The 21,102-nt window shown below is 33.7% G+C and overlaps 3 protein-coding genes across 11 annotated transcripts; 1 reads left to right on the top strand and 2 right to left on the bottom strand.

Annotated features, from left to right (window-relative positions):
• Positions 1-2,234: 2,234 nt before the first annotated feature.
• Positions 2,235-4,752, top strand: LOC107018028 (co-chaperone protein p23-1-like). The gene is made up of 6 exons (XM_015218370.2): positions 2,235-2,358; positions 3,518-3,704; positions 3,796-3,955; positions 4,036-4,073; positions 4,169-4,220; positions 4,342-4,752. The coding sequence occupies exons 1-6, from the start codon at positions 2,354-2,356 to the stop codon at positions 4,437-4,439; spliced, it is 540 nt and encodes a 179-aa protein (XP_015073856.1). The 5' UTR covers positions 2,235-2,353; the 3' UTR covers positions 4,440-4,752.
• A 786-nt stretch (positions 4,753-5,538) lies between these two features.
• LOC107018027 (pentatricopeptide repeat-containing protein At4g17616) lies at positions 5,539-10,259 on the bottom strand. Of its 7 annotated transcripts, none has more exons than XR_003577869.1 (3): positions 10,053-10,259; positions 6,387-8,831; positions 5,539-6,251 (listed from the first exon to the last, which is right to left on the bottom strand). XR_003577869.1 is itself a non-coding variant. In XM_015218367.2 (2 exons), the coding sequence occupies exons 1-2, from the start codon at positions 10,159-10,161 to the stop codon at positions 6,721-6,723; spliced, it is 2,220 nt and encodes a 739-aa protein (XP_015073853.1). In that variant the 5' UTR covers positions 10,162-10,259; the 3' UTR covers positions 5,628-6,720. The 7 variants fall into 7 exon arrangements, 4 of the variants coding, with proteins under 4 accessions (XP_015073853.1, XP_015073854.1, XP_015073855.1 ...); XR_003577870.1 differs by having other exon boundaries at positions 6,482-8,831; XR_003577871.1 differs by having other exon boundaries at positions 6,482-8,945; positions 10,053-10,173.
• Positions 10,260-12,099: 1,840 nt separating this feature from the next.
• LOC107016039 (tRNA pseudouridine(38/39) synthase) lies at positions 12,100-20,382 on the bottom strand. Of its 3 annotated transcripts, none has more exons than XM_027916069.1 (15): positions 20,222-20,382; positions 20,065-20,124; positions 19,873-19,957; positions 19,416-19,482; positions 17,850-17,895; positions 17,423-17,533; positions 17,011-17,098; positions 16,494-16,608; positions 15,703-15,763; positions 15,486-15,616; positions 14,565-14,682; positions 13,806-13,929; positions 12,937-13,044; positions 12,739-12,813; positions 12,100-12,416 (listed from the first exon to the last, which is right to left on the bottom strand). In XM_027916069.1, the coding sequence occupies exons 1-15, from the start codon at positions 20,339-20,341 to the stop codon at positions 12,379-12,381; spliced, it is 1,347 nt and encodes a 448-aa protein (XP_027771870.1). In that variant the 5' UTR covers positions 20,342-20,382; the 3' UTR covers positions 12,100-12,378. The 3 variants fall into 3 exon arrangements, with proteins under 3 accessions (XP_027771870.1, XP_015072000.1, XP_027771871.1); XM_015216514.2 differs by having other exon boundaries at positions 16,494-16,587; XM_027916070.1 differs by having other exon boundaries at positions 16,494-16,578.
• Between the last annotated feature and the right edge of the window lie 720 nt (positions 20,383-21,102).

The following is a 21,102-nucleotide window of genomic DNA, read 5'->3' as shown; positions in this document are numbered from 1 at the left end:
TAGTTAGAATGAATGATATTACAGAACTTTTAATCATTGAATTAATTTATTGAGTAAAAGTGTAAAACTTCAAAATTTACTATTTTGACATTATAAGAAAGAGACAATGACATTTTCAGTCTCACAAAGAATTTCGATGGTACATTAAACCAATAAAAAAAATATTCTCACCTTGGACCTTTTTTTCATAAGCAAATTATAAATAATTTTTGATATATATAAAATCTTTAAAATTGTTTATGAATATAATTATTATATATGTATAATAATAAAATTTATGTAAATAACTTATTGGTTTGGTTCGGTTCGGTTATTTCTTCGATTTTTTCAAACAAAATCATAATCAAACCAAATACTATCGAATCTTAATAATCTAAAACCAAATCAAAATCTAAATTAAATCGGTTTGGTTCAATTTTTCGATTTGGATTGGTTTTAATCCAAACCATGCACACCCCTAGTTAATACTATGTACTCTGTCTGTCTAATCATAATTGTTCACTATACAATTTTAAAATGCCCATCAATACTTGTGCACTCTACGAAAAAGAAATTTGAGGGACCTCAAAAATATTTTTTGTCATTTTCATTATTTCATAGCAAAATGACTAATCTCAATATTATTATATTATCCTCTTATAAAAAATAACTTATCATAATATTAATTATTAATTTAAATATAACTTGTCCAGCATATTAGCATATCGTTAAAAACTATAATCAAACCAAAAACTTATTGTTTCTTTGCCTTCATTCTATACTTGATCTTCTCTTTTGCTGTTGCTATTTAACTATCAGATTAATATTCAATTAGAAGGGGATATTTTAAAGAAAATCATGTAAAAATTGACAATACCAAATATTAGTCGCTGATAGTAACTGATAATAATTGATGATCGTAATTAATTAAAAGTGATAGATAAATGAAGATGATAATAAGTGCTAACTAATGTCAATACTTGTTGTTATTGTAGTAATGATTATTATAAATAGTGATAATAATTACTCCGTCCCTATTTAGTTGTCCACTTTAAAAAAGCACACATAGTAAGATAAAATAATTAACATAGTAAAGTTACAATTTAACCCTTATTAAATATTATTTCAAAAAGGATGAATTAAAAGTTAAAAATTTTCAAAAAGTTTAAATAGGATTTTTTTTTATATTTTCTTGATTTGTTAAAATGAACAAGTAAATAGGAACATCTAAAAGAAGAAACATGGACAAATAAATAGAGACAGAGGGAGTATTACTGATAACTAATGATTACATTTTGATTATCATAATTATAAACGATGTTTGTTGTGAGAATAATAATTGAGGTAATAGAACAAATAGTTAATGACAATGACGATACTTGGCGCTAGTGAAGAAAGGATAACCTAATTAACAAACTACCATCTTTATAATCTTATAATCAAATTCAATAAGAAATTTAATATCTGAATAATTAAAATTAGTATCTTCGACACAAATAAGTAAAGCTGTTAATATGAGCTAAACCACTTTATCCGTACAAATTCGTATGACTTTGAATTTTTATGGGCCAGTTTAGGCTAGTTCATTTTTTATGTAAGTCGAAAAATGATCGGTCCAACTCATAAGTACGTGGGCTACGGGGTTGCCGGCAGCGCTCTTTTCTTAAAAGCATTTTTTTTTTAAAATAATTTTCTAAATTAAATTATAATTCAAAAATATTATCATGATGTTAGTGATACTGCTTGTTAATTAAATCCACAAATAAAATTATTTTTATAATATTTATTAAGTTGATTTTAAGTAAAAGCATAAATAGCTAAATAGAAATATTAACTTAATTGTTTTCAGAATAATAAAACACAAAAGATATGACAATATTTCATAGGCTACGGACTACGGCCTATGTAGTGATACCCTAGAAATTTTAGGGAGTTTTTAGTTTGTGTAGTACATATTTTATAAACATAATTTGTATTGAAGTTGTAGTATTTTCAACTTTAAACAGAGTTTGAATTTAGACTCATGTTATTTTTAATATTCTATTTTATTTTTTATTTTTAATTAACATTTATTTGGTCCACATGCCAGTCCTATCCATATTTTTATTCGGGTCAAGTAAAAAAAACTTTTTTCTCAATTGAGGACCGACCCAACAGACTTAACTCATATTAATGGCTCTACGAATAAAGACTTTTTCTAAAATCAAAAAAAAAAGACATGTATACATGAAATAAAATGAAGGACCAGAAGCATCTAGACATTTCTAGCAGGCCCCACCTCTACACCTCCATATATATAAAGCAACTGCCATTTGTATAACTTTCTTAACGCAGTTGTTATCTCTCAATTTTCCTCTCTGTGTATTATAAAATAATGAGGTATGTTCTTCAATCTTCTGTTGGCGGAATAATCTATGCTTATTTTCTGTTATGAGTAGAAAACTTGGAATTGCAGTGTCTGTGATGTTTTTGATTTTATTCTCGAAATGTTTGAATTGAACCCTAGGATTTTAGAGTTTTGAACCTCGCATAAACAGAAAATTATACATGATTTTAGTTAATTTATTTTTTACGCATATAATGTGGATGTTGAATCCTGTTGGATTCTTCATCAGTGGTGGATTAAGAATAAGATTTGAACTTGGTACCTCAGGTGAATTTTATATACAAATGTGAATTCCCTTGGTACCTTCTAGATCCGTCCATGCTCTTCATATTTTAGAACGTTCTAGAACCCGTCCCTTGAGCCCGGGGCGGAGCCAGGTAGGGCCAAGGGGGTTAGTGTTTGAAGTTTTTAGTAGTATTTAGTGTGCCAGCCCCTTGATCTAGGGACAGCCTAGGTAGGGCCAAGAGGGTTCATCTGAAACCAAAACAAAACCCGTCATTGATGGGAAATTATATGGGTTGTACATGGTTAAGCTTTTCTTCATATGGTGAACTTTTTTGAACTATTCATGTGTTTTACATTTTTATATTTTGAAACTCCATCTTAGCGCGTTGAAATTGGTTTGACGTGGTTCTTGATTCAGAATAAATAATTTTTTTCTTCTGCATTTAGCTATATAGCAATTGGGACCGGCTAGAACGGGTCATCTTTCAATTACTTGCATCATGAATATTGTGGGATAATTTACCACAGACGATTATGCGGAAGGACATTGTTAAACATATGATGAATTACACTGAAGAAAATAATGATAATTTGTTTGCTCATCTCCTCAAAATTTCTTGATTTGAAATACATTTTGTCATTTCTTGGACTGGCTGTGCCTTTTTGGCTATGTTGCTCAGACTCTTCAAAAATATCAATGGGTCGGATTCTCCAAAAGTGTGTATTTTTGGAGAATCTGACACAAGTGTAGAGTAGTTTTGGAGGCCGACACAAGCATAGGATTAGAAGTGTGGAGTCGGTGCAACTTAGGTTTCTGGGGTGTCTATCCACATCCTGCTAATTGTCTCTTCCTCGTTTTGCCTTGATAGTGGTTGTGATTTTTATGATTTAATTGGTATCAATTTGTTTTCTGCTTCTCTATCTCAGCCGACATCCTACTATCAAGTGGGCTCAGAGGTCTGACAAGTTGTTTATTACGGTGGAGTTACCAGATGCCAAGAATGTGAAGCTGAAACTGGAACCAGAAGGAAAATTCTTATTCTCTGCAACTGCAGGAGCGGATAATGTACCTTATGAAGTGGATCTCGATCTGTTTGATAAAATTAATGTTGATGTAAGTGAATTTCCATCAGTTTGCATCATCTGCAAATTTTTGTGCGAGATAGAAGAACCCATGTTAATTTTACTGTAAAATGATCATTCAGGAGAGCAAAAGTAGTACTACCTCTAGAAGTATCGTGTATCTAGTGAAGAAGGCGGAAGACAAGTGGTGGAGCAGACTGGTAAAGCAGGAAGGATTACGTCCGGTGTTTTTGAAAGTTGATTGGGACAAATGGGTTGATGAAGATGAAGAAGACAGTAAACGTAAGTATGAAGTCACTAGGGATATCTTCACTGTTGATATTAGCCATTTGGTATATTTGCTAACTATGAACTAATTTCAGCTGAGCCAGATATGGATTTTGGTGACATGGACTTCTCGGTAAGCAGCTCTAAAGATATTAATAAGCAGTAGTGTTAATTCGAGTTTATGTTGATGCTGATATCTTAACATTCTCCCTTTTATTATTCTCTCAGAAACTCAACATGGGAGAAGGTCCTAGCGATTTTGATGTTGATGTGCCTGAGGGTAAGTCTGATTTGGTTCTGAGCAATTACTGATATTCTTAGCTTCAAATCGATTGCTTGGATTGGAAATTTGTTATTTGCATCCTCGTCTACTATATAAATTGACATTGTTTGTGCAATAGGCGATGATGACAGTGACACTGAAGAAATTGAGGAAGAAGAAAACTCTGAACCCAAGGCAGCAGTGCCTCCAAGCACCGAACCCGGAGTGAAAGCTTGACGTGTTTCAGCGTTTGTAACATTGAAAACTTTTTAACTGCTTGAGTTTGAGTGTGGTACTTCTTTTAGCTATGGTTAGAGCTGTAGTGCAGGAAATGTTTGATGATCAGTTCATGATATATTTGAAGGATCTGAAAGGGCTGGTGTCCTCATTGAACTTTGTTATCATGTACTGCACATTACATATGATTTCTCAAACATATATAAAAACTATGTAATACTGGCTAGTGCTGTGCAACGTTCAGTTTGCACAATAACATATGGAAATCTATGTTATCATTATAAAGACCAAACATTGATCTTGCATAATCGTATATCCTATTGAAGTCTGCATCTTCACATTTTCTTTTACAGTACGACAACACTAGCATTACAAGTCCTTCAACTAAACAATGACTGTTCACTTCTTTTCTGATGAAGCTGTTCCCTTCTTTTGCTCCCTTGTCCCTCCTTAAATCTTTACAGTAAATCATAGATAGTCGCCTTAGGTCCTTTTCCCCAGAAATATGGGGTCATATAGACACAAGTCAAGTGTTTGAACCTAGTCGCAGAGAAAGGTAGATAGGCGTACTATACACAGTTTTGAACCTAGTGCTATAGAAAAACCGGGGTTGGTTTCATGTATATAATGCCCAGCTGATGAACAGGAAACATAACGTTAACTTTGCCTAGATAAAGAGTCTTCTTAAGAGAAATCCTCCAATAACACATTGAACAATACAAGTGCAGATGCAATGATGCCAGTGTTTTCACTTTCAGGGTCTAATTAAGCATCTCTATTCTGGAAACAGGCAAACCTCACACAAGGTACTGTAGCAATTTGTAGGTGAGGACAATAAGATCTGTCTGTCTATCAGAAGAGCAAAATCGGTTCAGAAGTACAGAGCTCAGAATACATTTTACCAAATTTTCTGCATGTACTTCCCCAGGGTGAATCAAAATTGATGGATAAGAATCAACATAAAATTAAGCTCTTTCAAGATAATTCACAATGACTTGGTCACAACAAGGGACGAATGTGGGAGGCTCTTATCTTTTCAGTGTTCTGTCTCCAGATTGGAAGTGAAGGGGAAAAGTGAGAAAACGTAAGAGAACAAACATACGAGTAACATCATTAGCCAATGGCTTCTGATAACCACCGTGGAACACGGGTAGATCATAGGTCATCCCACTTGTCAGATCAAACATCTCCAAAATAATAGTTGGTCTATAAGAGATCCCAACTTTCAGCCATTTCCATTCTATAATACATGACAATAAGAAATATTACGTGCAGTTTACTAAAACCTAGAAAGAAACCTACAAGTAAAGTCCAAGTGCAACAAGATCCCTTTTTCCATCACCGATGAATGATGATGTACTCCCACAGAGTGCTCTTCGATGTTTTATTTGTATTTATGATCCGCAAAGATGGTCAAAGGTCAAGGATATCAAAACCAAAAACAAGGACTGTTATACGAAAACCTTCTTTTTCTGAAACTATACGGAGACCTTCTTTGGAAATAAAGAACTAGGAGAACTGAATATTAGCTAAAAACGTACAAATATTTTAACATAGCTATGAGAATGTACAGATAGAGCCAGTTCTGGCTAAACATACCCGGTGGTCCAATATCTCCTTAGCAACTTTTTTCAGCTCCATGACAGAAAGCTACAGGCTTGGAGTAGACAATGGAGCCATGAATAATTTTCAATATCCACGCATGTCAGAGTATCAATTCCGACTCGAAGAGATACTCAAGACTGACAAGGAGCATAAAATCACATCTGGAGTGCCAATCAGAACACAGTTTCCTAATCCTTTAAATTTTATCTGCAGGGCGACAGGGTTAAGTGAGGCATGTAAATGAAGGGAAGAGGATATGGAAATAAATTGCATGGTCATTCCTTCAATCAAAGGGATTCCAAACCTTCCCACATTTACAACAATGGACCTTTTCATACTTACAATTTCCACCTTCAATATTCTTGACAAATCAAACACAGAGTGGATGCAAAAGTTGCAAATTCAACAATCTGCCACAAAAGCTAAAGAGCACTGACCTATTAGATACAATACCCAATGGAACAACTAAAGAGAAAGACGTCCTTTCCTGGAACTTTTTGTCTTTGAGTGAAATATATAATTTACAATGAAACAATGACCCCTACCCCAGAGGTACGGCACATCTCAGGTAGATAAAAACGGAGAGAAGCCTGTCAAAATTTGGCAAAGGATGGTTCAATATTGTCTTGACTCTTTCCCAGCATGCAAGAAGAATATTTCTTGATGCCTAAAAGAATTAATTCAGGCCAACCCACTTCCTAAAGTGCCTCACATGCTCAATCCTCTGAGTTTGTACGTCATTTTTAGTATCAGATACTTTTATTCTTAGGTAAAGACCCTTGTGATATTTCAAGAACTCACGTCTATACATCCACTTGTCCAAATACATGCCATTTTCTTTCATTAAACCAATAACCTCCATCACCCTATGAAAATAACCGCCTCGAAGAAAATTCAACAGCAAGAACTCGTATAAATCCCTGGTATTCAAGTTCTTACGACTTTCCATGTTCCTTTTAATATCTCCCCACAAGATTGTAATTTCACGATACATCCCTAAAGAAGAATACCCATTAAGCAGATTCATGAAAGTTGACACTGTAGGATGGATCTTCATTGCCTGCATTTTTCGGTAAGCCCTTACGGCATCTTCAACCATGTGAGCCTTCATAAAAAAGTAGATTGAAAAATTTAAATCATGCATCATAAAAGAAGCTTCATTTTCTTCAGCTCTCATTTCTTCAACAATATGGTAAGCCAGCTCCCCTTTCGCCAAAGTGTCTAATTCTTTCAGCTTATTCTTGCTTTCATTTTCCAGTTCACACATAGATGCAGGAGCTAACAATGGATCAGATGCTAATATGACACCTGATCTTTTTAATTGCTTTACTAGTGCCTCTGCCTCCCTTAGCTTATTTCTGTTGCAATATGCAGTCAACAGAGACATGTATGAACTAGCGTCCAGCGGATTTCCTTCAGAATCCAAATCATCCAAAATATCATGAGCAATTTCAAGCCAACCCATGCAAATGCAGGCAGAAACCACATCAGAGCACATTCTGCTAGATTCAACTGAGCCCTTCTTCTGGATACTACAGAGAAGCTTTGACAGATCATTAATTCTCCCACCCCTCTTGTACTGTATAATAAGCTTGGCCAATGCTCTGTTGCTAAGGGAAAGTTTCCCATTCTTATACATAACAAGCACCTGATTACGTCCCACATTGAAAACAGAATCCCTTGACAATGAATGGGGAGAAATTCGTAATTTCAATCCCGTTCCCAGATTATCAGAGCCAATAGCAACAAGGCACGGTTTAGGTGGTTGTGTTTCATTTCCCTGCTGATGATGCGACACTTGAAATCCATAAATATCTTGTACAAGATCAGAAGCAGCATCAATATCGTTAAACTTGAAATGTAAACACAAGAGACTTTCATAGAATTGCTGATAGCAGGAAAGTAATGGAACTGAAACCTGATCTATATGCTTCTTAAATTTCTTTAATTCATCCCGCATACCATTCATCTCATGGATCAAGGAAATAATTGAAATAGTATGAGCATCAGCTGTCACTCCAACTTGGGCCATTAACTCAATAATCTGATGGCCTTTACTGGATGATCCAAATCTTGCACAAGCATCAAGAACAAGATTAAAAAGAAGTGTATTATGTTTATTTAACTCAGTGGATTTCTTTGTAGTTAATTGTTGAGAGCTACCATATATCTCAATCAAAATGTTTGATGACACAATCATTCCAGTATCAGACTTCACCATGTGAAATATTATCATCCCTAGCATGTCAATAGGTGGGAGATTTCCTTTCTCCAACATCAGTCTGAGAATTGATGATGCTTGAATGGGCATTTGAGTTCTAGCCAACGATAGGCAGAGCTTGGTCATTAACTCTGTGCATAGCATCTCCCTTTTCTCTTTCAAAATAGATCCTACCATATTGCATGCCTTTTTAAGCCATCTAGAATCAGATGAGTACGACAACTTAGTGAGAAGCTTATCTACAAGAAAGGGGTCAGGGAAACCGTAAAGACGTTTGAAATCCTTGTAGGTTTCCCAAGCCTCTTCCAAGTTGTGATTCCTCAATGCACTTTCAAGCTTTCCCAGCAAAACAACGTCAGATGACACTCCCCAAGATAATGTCTCTGACTCTCTCCTGGAACTGAACTGTCGAGAAAACATCACACCCCCTGGTTTATAGTTTTCATATGAAATTGAGGACTCCATTCCCAAATATAGTGGAACATATGTGCTATTGTAGGTCAATCTGATGGCATTTGAAGCGACAGCAAGAATGGAAGAGTAGCTTTTTCGGAAGACAGAGCAAACTGTGATAGCTTTTCGTAAGGAGCGTGCCATAAAGATAACACTACCCAGAAAACAACGAGTAATAAAGTATTATGACATTGTATCCTGGAAATAATAGAACATTATACTAGAATCTGCACAAACAAACTCAGAAATACCAAAGAATGAGGAAGGAAAATACTGTAATAGCCTCAAAACAAAATTTGCCACTAAAATATATGACAAATCAGAAACCATTGCAATTACATGATCCAATCAAAAGATACACAGACAAATTGTTCTCAAAGTAGCATTGCTTGCAGCTAATGTAAAATTTTTAACAAGCTGATTCTGTCGACCTTACAAATTTTGAAGCATGTCTGACGAAAAAAGAAACATTACTACATACTAAGGCACTAACAACTTTATTTGTAAGTACTGCAACCGTTTCATGATGTAACTTAAGATCTTCACAGACAAAGATTGTTTACTAAACTACCAGTCAATCAAAAAAGATCATGTTCCCTTACATAGTATTTTTAACTCAAATGGATGTATTGATGGAGATATGGACTAAATTGGATATTAGAAATAGGAAAAAGACATAGATTCCGCCCTAAACTTTTCCCAAAAAGTCGACCTCACGCTCCAACTAGAATGGCGACCTGTTACACACCTATTCTTACTAAAGTGATATTAATACCTGAACAAACAAGTTAGGATCCTGAGTTATACGAATTTTGTTAAATTTTTGAAATATTTAATATTAACTGATTTGAGATGGTTGAAAATTGAAGCTATGGAAGTGGGAGAGTCCAAGGTTATATAAGCCCCACATCAGCTCCCTATTAAGTCGGTGTCGCATTCAAGTCTCATTCCCTGTAATAATATCATAACAACTTATGTTCCCAGTACTCTTCAAAAATGTTGGTAAGTGCATATCGAATCCTCCAAAAGTAGAGCATTTTTGGAACATATGATTTTTTGCGAGCCCGAGTAACATAGCTTAAAACTATATAACAAGCACTAAAAATGCTTTTTTTTGGACGATTTTACTTTTTTATAACGATTTTACAAGTGCTGACAATGCTATAAGAGGAGTTTTTCATAAAATTGACTAATATGAGAAGCGAATAATCATGAAAAAACACAAAGTTAACAATTACAGAATGCATTGCAGCACAGTTCACAATTAGTATTTCAGCATTAGAAATTATACGATTAGTGTAATACAGAAAAGAGAGTACAACGAAGAAACTTACAACTCAAGTTCGAGCGGAGGTTGGCCGGAGGAACAGCGGTTGTTCGGAAATTGATCTCCGGTAGTGTTTTATCTATTTTGCCGGAAGGACCAGAAGCACAAATTGCCATTTCCGGCCAAAAGTTTAGCTGTTTCCACGTTCTTCTAATCTTCAAACCAAATGTTTTTGGGCCTTACAAAATGGGCTGCATTATTACTCCTTCAAACAATACTTGTACAATAGAATATATATACAAATAACTTTAGTTGGTATATATTACCTTAATATACGATCCACTATATACATAATTTTTTTGTAGTTTATATATAAATTACATGACCTGATGTTGTTCAGATTTGTCCAATTTGTCCAGTTCTGACGAAGCATATCCAATCTCCTTTGAATCAATATTTACAAATAAAAAACAAAGCTATTGAATTCGAAGAAATACAAGTTTAGTGGAAATACATCTCCGTGGAAAAACAAAATAAGGATAGTACTAGTACAAATTTCATTGAGTTTGTGACATGTCCAAACAATCCAGATGGATTCTTAAACAAGGTAATCCTTCAAGGGAGGTTTGCAAGACATGTATACGATTTAATTTACTATTGGCCACATTACACCGCGATTCCAAGCCTATGGATAAAGGTCTCATGTTATTTATTTACACTTTCAAAGCGGTCATGCCGGCGACAACCTATCCAAATTTGAAATTCAAAATAGGAGTATAAGAGTAATTTTAGGAAAAAAGATATGAAAAAGGGATTGGAGAGAAAAAATTAATTCTATATAAAATTATATAAAAGAATAAAAAAGTCTGTTACAGTTGGGTATATAAAGAAATGGGTCCCATTAATTATGGCAAAAAACGAGACTATAATTATTGAGAGTAAATGAATTGAATTATACCCTTATTAACTAATTACTTAGGGATGTTTAGTAAACACAAAATTCATATTTGTATACTATAACAATATTAGCATAATTGCGCTCCATAACAAACAAATATATATATATATGTATGTATGTATGTATACTTTGCTATACACATACAATTGAAGCGAATTGTATAAAATGAATTTTATAAAACAAGAAAAAGAGAAATTATATACACTGAATTGTATAAACGAGAAAGAGGGAAAGGAAAAAGAGACTTGGGCAGAGAAATATTTGTATTGTATAATAATAAGTGTATAGGACGACTATATACAGTTTGAATTTGTATAAAATGAGAAAGAGAGAAAGACAAAAGAGACTTGGGCAGGGAATATACAATTGAATCGAATTGTATAAAACGAGAAAGAGAGAGATTATATACAACTTGAATTTGTATAAAACGAGAAAGAGAGAACGACAAAAGAAACTGGGCAATGGAGTATTTTTATTGTATAATTATAAGTGTATAAGACGAAAATATATGTATTTGCATGTGTATATACAATCTTCTCTAGCTTTACAAACAGAAACACAATTTATGTTTCGATTCTGTTTGTATAAGCGAGAGAGGCGAGCGAGATATGGGAGAGGGAAGAGAGGGGAACGAAAATATAGGTATTTATACTATTTCCTCTCGCTTCATACAAATACAAACGCATTTTATACATTTGCATAAAAAGCGAGCGAGACTGCCACCAAATGAGAGTGGTGAGCGAGATTCCAATAAGGAGAGTGGCGAAAATAGCTAAAGTTTGTTATAGGGTACAATTAAATCAAAATATATTTATAGCATTTAATTTAAATTAATAATTTGCTATTGTATATAATTTTCCCTTAAAATAATTAGATAATCACTTAATAATTTCCTACAATTTCCTCCTTTTCTCTTGCTCACGTCTCTCCCCTCTTTTACTCGGTAGTCAGTAGTAATTGCACTAAAGGCAATTGCTGAATGTATCAAAGCATATTTGATATCAAGTACACTATCCGAGTTTGCTCCAAATATATTGTATTTGATACAGAACACACTAGATATTTGTTATCAAATACATGAAATTGATATTTGATACACAAATGCATGAAATTGTGAAATATAGACAAACAAAGGAGATAATAGAGAGAGATGACATATCCCAAATACATGTAAATTACACATTGGATACACTGTATTTACATATATTGCACCTAATTTGACTCGACGTATCTAAGATAAGCCATCAGATACATGCCATCCGAAACAGTTGCAGATATAAAGCGAAGTGCAACATAAAAATACTCATTAATATTAGAATAAATCATATTACGATGTACAAATTAATGTTACAACAAGATAAAAGTAGAAAAAAAGAAAACACTCATTCATTTCATCTCCCCTAATACTCTTTCTATCTTGGCATTCCATTCCAGCTCATGCATCCAACTTTTTACGCCGCTCTTCATATGATACTGGAAAATAAGCAAAAGACATAAGGTCCCCTCTTAAAAGTAGATACCTAAAATTTGCGGAGTTCCTATTACTCCACGAAACCATTTGCAATCACAATAAATACACCTTTTTGACCCATTTTCAGAGCATGTATATGTATAATCTCACATTTGATAGTCAGGGTATGAAACTCGCATAGAACTGACAGTGGAGGTGTTTTTGACCATTAACTCTTTTTCAAGAACATGTTAATATTGATGTTTATAGCACAGTCAAAAGTCCCAAATTCAAGCAAGTTTTATCAAATGAACGATAAGAGATAAAAGATCCAGAAGAACTCACGCTCAGTTGGTCGAGACAATAGAGGAATGTGGGAAGCTCGTTTCTTCTTAGTATGGTCACTTAATATATTGTTGTCTGAAATTGAAAATTCAATCTGGATTAATTTACTTACTAAGAAAAAACAAGTTCTATAGCTTAGAAATATGCTGTAGGTGGAAAATGTCAAAAAAATTCTAGTACAAGTACTGAATGACCTACCAATTTCAATACATGATGAGTTTAGCAAAGCTTCATGATAAATTGCGGATTGAAGTTTATAACTTCGGCATTCCCGCTCCAAATGTTCATTCAAAGCCTGCTTTGTATCTGGGAAAATTGTCCACAAAAGTGTTTGTACGTTACCCAATTAGTGCAATAAAAGTTGTCTAAAAAAAGAAACACACATAGTATAAATCACAACCAAGAACAAATATCAAATATTTATGTCTATTTTCCCCCAAAAACAGTCGCAAAGAAAGGAGATGAGGGACTTGAGTAAAATGGAATCATAATCACAAAAGCATTCTTTTTTAACATTATATATAATCACAAAAAGCAATTTTTTGAAGAAAGGCCACTATGTTGTTACACCCACTAAAAGAAAAGAAAAGAATGTATATATATTGGGCGAACGGAACAAGTCCAGAAAAGAATGAATTATTGATGAATACCATTCAAAGAAATTGTTTATTATTTGGTACTACTACTTCAACATAACAGACTCGTAATCAAGTTCCCTTATTAAACAAAGGAAAACAAAAGAAAGATCACAATCAAGTTGACAATATCATCAGTCTACAGTGAATACAAATCAACAAATGCAATAGTGCCAAAGCTCCTCAATGAGATTAGAGTACTGCTAATAGCAATTCATTGAGTTTATACTGGGTTAGGTTAAGGAAAAATGGGCAAAATTGATAACCCATACAGATGCTGACAAGATCCAGGAAAAGAGAATGAACCATAAGAATACCCTTACCTAACATCACATAAAATAAAAACAGAGGAAATTTTGTTTTCACAGATCCTTAAAAAAATGGAACTGATATAAGACTCAAGAATTCTGGATATAAATACCATTCAAGTACCTGATGAACAAATAAATTTGAGGCCTTCGAATTCACAGGATTGAAGAACTAGAGGTATTTCTGGAGCCATTGGGAACTGAGGTTTCCGTGGTGTTCTTTCTATATCCAGTAGCAAATCAATTACCTACGATTTCATAATCGAAATATGCCTTATGGTAAGATACATGAATTAGAATAAATCACCATAAGATCCATTTAACACAAAGGCTTTACATAGACAACCCTGAAAGCTATGTCCAATCAGGAAATTGAGGAAAATTATAGAAACACGAGCAGTGCTTAGAAAATGGGTTGTGTGCATTTGTACATATATCATAGAATCACGATTAAGCAAATTATCGACTTGTTTATTCATTAATTTTAAGATTGAGTCATCAAAGAGATTTTTCACAGAGCAGAAAGCCCAACCTGCCCAAACCTTAATGGCATCAATTGACTGAGAACAAACTGAAAAGGTCTATCAGATTAAAGAAGCATACAAGAACTACCCCAATTCTACTCACACGGTGGTGAGGACACAAAAAGCATTATATAACAAGGTTGAGTAGACTTGGTTGACCAGTGATCTGGTATTATATATAATTATGACAAACTCCACAAGCTGCTACAGTTTTCATCACAAGATTGACAAAACTTCAGTTATTGTTTTAAAAGAAGCAAAAGGAAAAATCTTAAGTTCTCCAGAAAATGGATCACATCAAATAAAATGTTTCAGCAACAGGTTTCAGAGAAAATATTGTTAGGACATGAATTTCGTACATTAGGGGACTCAAGACCCTGGCCAATCAGAAATAGTACGGCAACCATGCACCGGACTTGATGCCAAAGGAAAGCACTGCCTTTGATTTTCATTATCATGAGTTGATCATCATTGTCTCTACAATTAAAAAATACATGAAAGCGTGAAAAGCATTTCAATATGTATATCAGTATATGGATAGTATTAAAAAAGCAAATAGCCGGTTTCAGTAAGAAATTTTAGATGATGAGCAAAAGAGTACATCATGTAGAAGCAGCTCTAAATTGCTGATAAAAAATTAGATAGAGTTCTTGTCCTAATTAGTACTGACCATATCAACAAACTTAAAACTACACAAACATGAAAATAACTAGACAAATGATACAAAATTAAGGAAAAATACCCAAAAACTCAAAGGCACATGCAAAAAGAAGACAAAAGGACACAGATATCAGCTAGTTTTAAGATCCCTAGATATTCATAAAATGTTACCAACATTATCCAAAAGAAGAAAAATGAAAAATAAAATAATCACCAACCAACTATCCAATTGCATATTTACAAGTATTTGCAAATACTTCTGCATAATGTATGTCAGGTGACAACTCCATCAGGGGAAAGCAGTATCTAGGATTTCTCAAACTTCACATGGCACACCATCTTAATATAGCTTAATACTCCTTAATATCAACTTTCATGGGAACAGATATAGTATTTTTTAACATCACTTATCTACCTAATGTAGCAACTTTCTTTGACTTTTTGAAACAAGAGTACCACAGATTCAAAGAAAACAATTACATAATCACGACTAAATCAGGAGAGGAAATAGTCAAAGCGTCATAAAACTTCAAAAAGATCACACTGGTCAATTTATAATAATAAGTATAAAAAGGGATACAAAGTAGAAAAAGCAGAGTGTCAAGCTAATAGTAGAAAACCTTTCATTGAAGGGGACAATTTCAAACGATATTATGTGCCGCCGGTAGTTGTGCACATTGTCTGCATCCATTTTGCAAAAATTTCTGAAATCATGTTCCCCTAAGAATTTCTTGGCAGCAGTTTGCATGGCCTGTTGAGCATTCAAGAGTGTTTAGCTGAAAATTGGAGTAAATCAGCATAACCAGGTCAACTGATTTCAGAAGGAAAAGTACACACTGTTAAATTCAAGTTTCCCTGCCAAAAGAAGTACTTGTACACCCTGCTCAAACAACTGAACCTGCAATTATTGAAAGGCAAAAAGGCTGTAAAACTATAATGAAGAACTGAAAAAAATATGGTATAGCTTCTCAACTTTTAGGAGATAAGGATGCCAAAGTTGACTTCAAGGGGATCCACGACATACTCTTTTCAGGTTTAGTCATGAGCGCACCTAATATACCTCGAGACTACATCAACTTGATAAATTCTGCCTATGATAAGTTACCGAATAGAGTTTAGCATTGCTCATTTTCACAAGAAGCTGAGATCCCTAATAAGATCTTGTATGAAGGTTTAAGAGTTCCCCCTTATTTTAAATTTGACCTGTTTCTACAACAACAACAAACCCAGTGTGATCCCACAGGTGGGGTCAGAGGAGGGTAAAATGTACGCAAACCTTACCCCTACCTTGTGGATTGTATTCAAAACCTCATATACTACTTGAATGTTTCTTTTTTCTTTTTGGGTAATGGTGATGCCCGGACAATCTTGTGACATCATCTCAACTATTGGATCTTGGTCTCCAAGGTTTGCACTCACTTCAGAAACCACTAGGCCACACCTTGCTAAATGCAAAATATTTCTGTCTTAGGTATTATCAAAAGGATGATACTGTGAAGTCCAGTACACATACTGTAAGAAAGCATGACATTTTAGAAAAGAGTTGGGTATTTTTAAATGCTTTTCACAAACAAAACACTAACTACAAACGATTACTGGGAGCATAAGTTATACAAAGCAGTACAAACCTTGCACTGAAACCAACTGGAATAGGAGACCAACCCATAATGCGGATGTCATTTGGCAGAACTCGGTTTAGTACTCTTACATAGTCTATTTCTCCTAGGTGAAGAAAATGTAAAACTGTGTCACAATGTTAGTAATAACTGAAAAATGAAAGCAACAAATTGAAATTAGGGAAGCCATAACTAAAAGAATTAGGAAGATTTGAAGCTTCAATCTCTTTTTTGCACATCTTTAGTAGTCAATGTGAATTAGAAATATCTGTGTCTTGGTTTTGGTGAAACATACAAGGTCATTTATCGAAGTGCAATCCAAGTACTCCAACACAATCAATCTCTAAAGATGGCCACCTAACAGCCATAAAACTACACTACCAGAACATGCATAGAAAGAAGATAAGAGGCAATGTCGGGAAAATGGAAGGCAACTGATGTGTGCCAAATCGCATTACAGTAAATACATGGCAGATGACAATCAGAAAGGCTAAACATAGTAGTACATTGAAAGGAGATATCAGCAGACCACATGATTCTTCAATAGAATTTTCCCCAGGATACTTATTGTCCCCTCTTGATTCCCTATGGTGTGACCTTAAGAACAGAGCAATCACCTGCAACAAGTAATTCATATGTTTTAAAAGACATATAAAAGAGAGTGTTATCAAAGATGAGAAATGCAAAAAACGGATAAGTTAGATTGAGGTTTTAAGCCAAAGCACAAATAAAGTTCTGGATTTAATAAAGGAATGAAAATGAAATTAAAGAATAATAATTATAATCATAAATAACAATTATATGGATAAAAGAATCAAACTTCATATTTTCTCTCTTGGGATATGTGTCAAATTATCAAAAAAAAAAAAAAAACCATTGTCAAAATATAGGTTACCTTTTAGTGAACAAACATACAAGAAATTAATTGCTCTTCCACTTACTTGGCCAACAGAGGAAACTCCCTTATCGGTTCTACCACATCGTGAGTATTGCAATTCCTTCTTGTCTCCAAATATGAGTCTTGTCCTCTCTAGAGCTTTGAAAAGTTCACCCTGCATGAAGAAACCATCAGCATGTGCAAACAAAATACTCTATTGAGATACTAAAATGCGAACAATAGAGCCACCCAAGCGCTACCACTGGAGAGAAGAGGCACCAAAAGTCCAAAACAACTTGTGCAAAGATTAAATAGTTCAAACTGTGCAATACATGCAAGGAAACAAGATTCTCCCAGAAAAACACCAGATTAAAGGAGTAAGACCAAACATGTAGAACATATTGTTGCATGTACTTGGTTAGTCTATGTCTGTCACATTAAATCCTGGCCCAATTCTTAAAGGATAATCATCTCAGAGGAGAACATAAGACCTCAACAGTGGGATCCATTTGAGCCTCCGAAGCAAAACCATAAAACCTGTAATGCAGCATAAGAACACTGTTACCGCATAAACAAGGACTTGCTAATATTTGCATAAAGTAAAAAAATGCAGACTCCAACTAAAATAGGATGGTAGAAACACAATGTACATGCACCTTCAGCTTAGTTAATACTTAAATCACACTTAATCTGCATAAGGTAAAAAAAGGTGACAGATCCACCGCCAACCATTAGCATTCCAGAATGAAATAAGGAGCTCCATCCTTAACTTCAGAGAACCACTAGACAATCTATGTGGAGTTATTAACAAGGCCATTTGGAGTTAGGATCAGGATGCAGCTTAAGTTGGTTGTACATAACCCCTTTTCCAGGTGACATTAGATGTCTTCATCTCTGATTCTAGATGAAATGTAGTGAAGTAACGCCAGATTAAAATATCAAAAATGTATTCCATGAATTAATCCACTTCTTTTAATATTCTATCTGATGAATTAGAACCATGCATTCTTATACTTTGTTTTCCCAATCTCAAATTGGAATTTTTTTCTAAGTATGATTGGAACTCCTTCATGAAATTATTATAAATGCCTTCTGATAAGTGGCTCACTTTTGGCTGAAGTCAAATGTCAAATAACAAAATATGATCAGACAAGATGATGTTCGGTTAATGGATAAGATATCTTTTGTAATATTCTTATTGTTGGGAACTAAGGACAAAGCCTGTGAATAAATCCAAATAACAATAAGTACCAACTTTGTTGCTTAAATATAAAGTATTCAGCAGTTAAACCCAACATAAAGATTACATGCTACCTAAAGAGGGCTGTGTTTTAAGTATTGCCTTGTTTGAGGCTCTTTTAAAACTGAAATAAACTCTCCTGTACGAGAAATCTTGTCGAGGTTCAAGATAAGCTTTACAGGAAATCAAGTATCCTTTCCCCTTTTTCTTCCAGGTGCATTTAGCTTTTCTTCAACTGTTTCCAATGTCAACACCTCCTTTATAGCCTAATCTTATGCTATATATTACATTCACATCTATGGTCTGATGAAAAAGCAATGCCCTAAAGAGTTTATGAACTTAACATTTAGTAATCCACTGAAATTGTGTGATCTCTTTGTTACCTCTTATTTTATTCTTTAGTAATCCACTGACATTTGTGTGATCTCTTTGTTACCGCTTATTCTCTTCTTTTGGTCCCTCTTGAGACCTTACATTCTTTGTGCTTAAGACTAACGAGATGGTTTTACAGGGCTAAAAGAAATTTAAGGACAAGTAAGAAGCCCAATTTTATCTTGTCCAAAATAATTTTTTTATCAGCAAGCTGACAATTATCTTGCCCAAAATATTTTAAACCACTTTTAGCCTTTTTGCTTACACTTTTTTGCTCTACTTTCAGTTCACACTTATGTAACTTAACTGCTACTGATGAAGAGCCAATCCTACACAAATAGAATATGAAAGTCTTCTGCATGTTCTCAACTAACAACTTCCTTCCTCTCTTTTCAGTGGCCACATTGACAATACAATCCTACTAAACTACTAGCAAGATGTGTACCTCAAACCAAAATACATGACTTTCAAAGCAACATATCTTTTCGAGTGATGCATCATTGCGCCATAACCTACAAACAAAACAGGAACGTTCAAGCAATCTCCATTTCGAATTACAGTATCAAAAAATGAAAGAGGAATATTTCAGCAGGTTTCCAAATCAAATTACAAAATCAACTTGTAAAGATAGCTGACATATTACACCTTAAAATAAAGCGATAGGTCATTCAGTACAAAAAAAAAACCATAGCTAAACCAAGGGTGTTTCCTATATCTAGTGGAAGGTGGCAGGTGTGCACAAGCTGGCCTGGACAAAATGATTATAAAATGGAACTCAGCTAATCAACTCTCTTCACTAATTTTAACACTTCAAATAATTTAAGACACCCTTTCGGCTTTCACGCTGCATATAAAACTACAGCAATACATTCCAATCACCAAAAAGAAAAATCTATACAAACCTAAATCTCTGAGCTTATTTTTCTTCTTTCCATGACCTTCCAAAACTCCGTTTTTCAGAACAGAGTCATTACCTTTCTCCTTTGTCTACATAGCAATAACAGCACATTAAAATTTACATAGAAAAATATAAATATATCTGAATACTATACTTAATCAAAAAAATCTGGATATTATGTTGAAGTAGCAATAACCTCTTGGCAACTGCAATTCGAAAGCTGAGCAGATAATTTAGCATTTTCAGATTCCAAAACCTATTTTTCCAGTAGAAGATTTCAGCACAATAAACAGCGATAATGGAATATTAATTATTGTTTGAAGTTGATTTTTTTTAAAATTATGAAAAGTTACCTTCATCCTGCTTCGAAGAGTCTCCAGTTCCGACTGAAGTGTTGCTACGAGGTCCATCTCCGGCGCCGGATTTTTCGTGGAGCTCCTCCACACTTCAGATTCGGAGTTCCGACTATTCATATGGAGTTTGAGTAAACGCTTAGCTTGATTTTTCTATATACAAATTTATAAATTAGCTAATCAACATTTTATTCATATTTTTTCTTTCTAAATAGTTTTTGATTTTTGACTTATAATTTAAAAGTACTTTGGCTTATTTTTAATAAATTTAGCTTAAATTGAAGTGCTCATAAATATTTTTTTAGAACTTACTAAAATTTTAATAATATTTAATAATATTAGGTTAAAAATATCTAAATTAAGTTAATTCAAATATATTTGAACGATGCAGTGGCATAGTATCTTTAATTTGATATTAACCGATATTTATGTCAATTAGGTGCATGGATGTCGATCAAAGCAAAATTAAAGTATACAAAGATTATGATTAATTTTTCTAATATTGTTTTTAATTAATAATAGAGCTAATTCATGTACTCTTTCTTATACTATTGATTATATATAAGATTTTGTATAATTTTTATTTTTTATTTTTTAAAAAAAAAAACTTCAATTGAAGCAAGGGAACTGTAACATTATTATTGTATAAGTTAGGTAATTATTTGGAAAAGAATCAATTGCGTTTATAATTGAGTATTAATACTACATTATCATAATACTTGTACGAATTTTCTTAACAATTTTATTTAATAATATTTAGAAATATGTCTTAAGCCATTAATATAAAATTAATAACTTTATTATTATTAAGTGTGTACAAATGACTAGAAAAAAAAGAGTTCAAAGCTAACACTATAATAAGCTGAAAGAAGTTAGGAAGT

Source organism: Solanum pennellii, chromosome 4, assembly GCF_001406875.1.
Source record: "Solanum pennellii chromosome 4, SPENNV200".
In the NCBI taxonomy this organism is placed as follows: Eukaryota; Viridiplantae; Streptophyta; class Magnoliopsida; order Solanales; family Solanaceae; genus Solanum; species Solanum pennellii.
The sequence above is the reverse complement of the archived record's forward strand: the minus strand, read 5'-3'. Positions and strand labels throughout refer to the sequence as shown.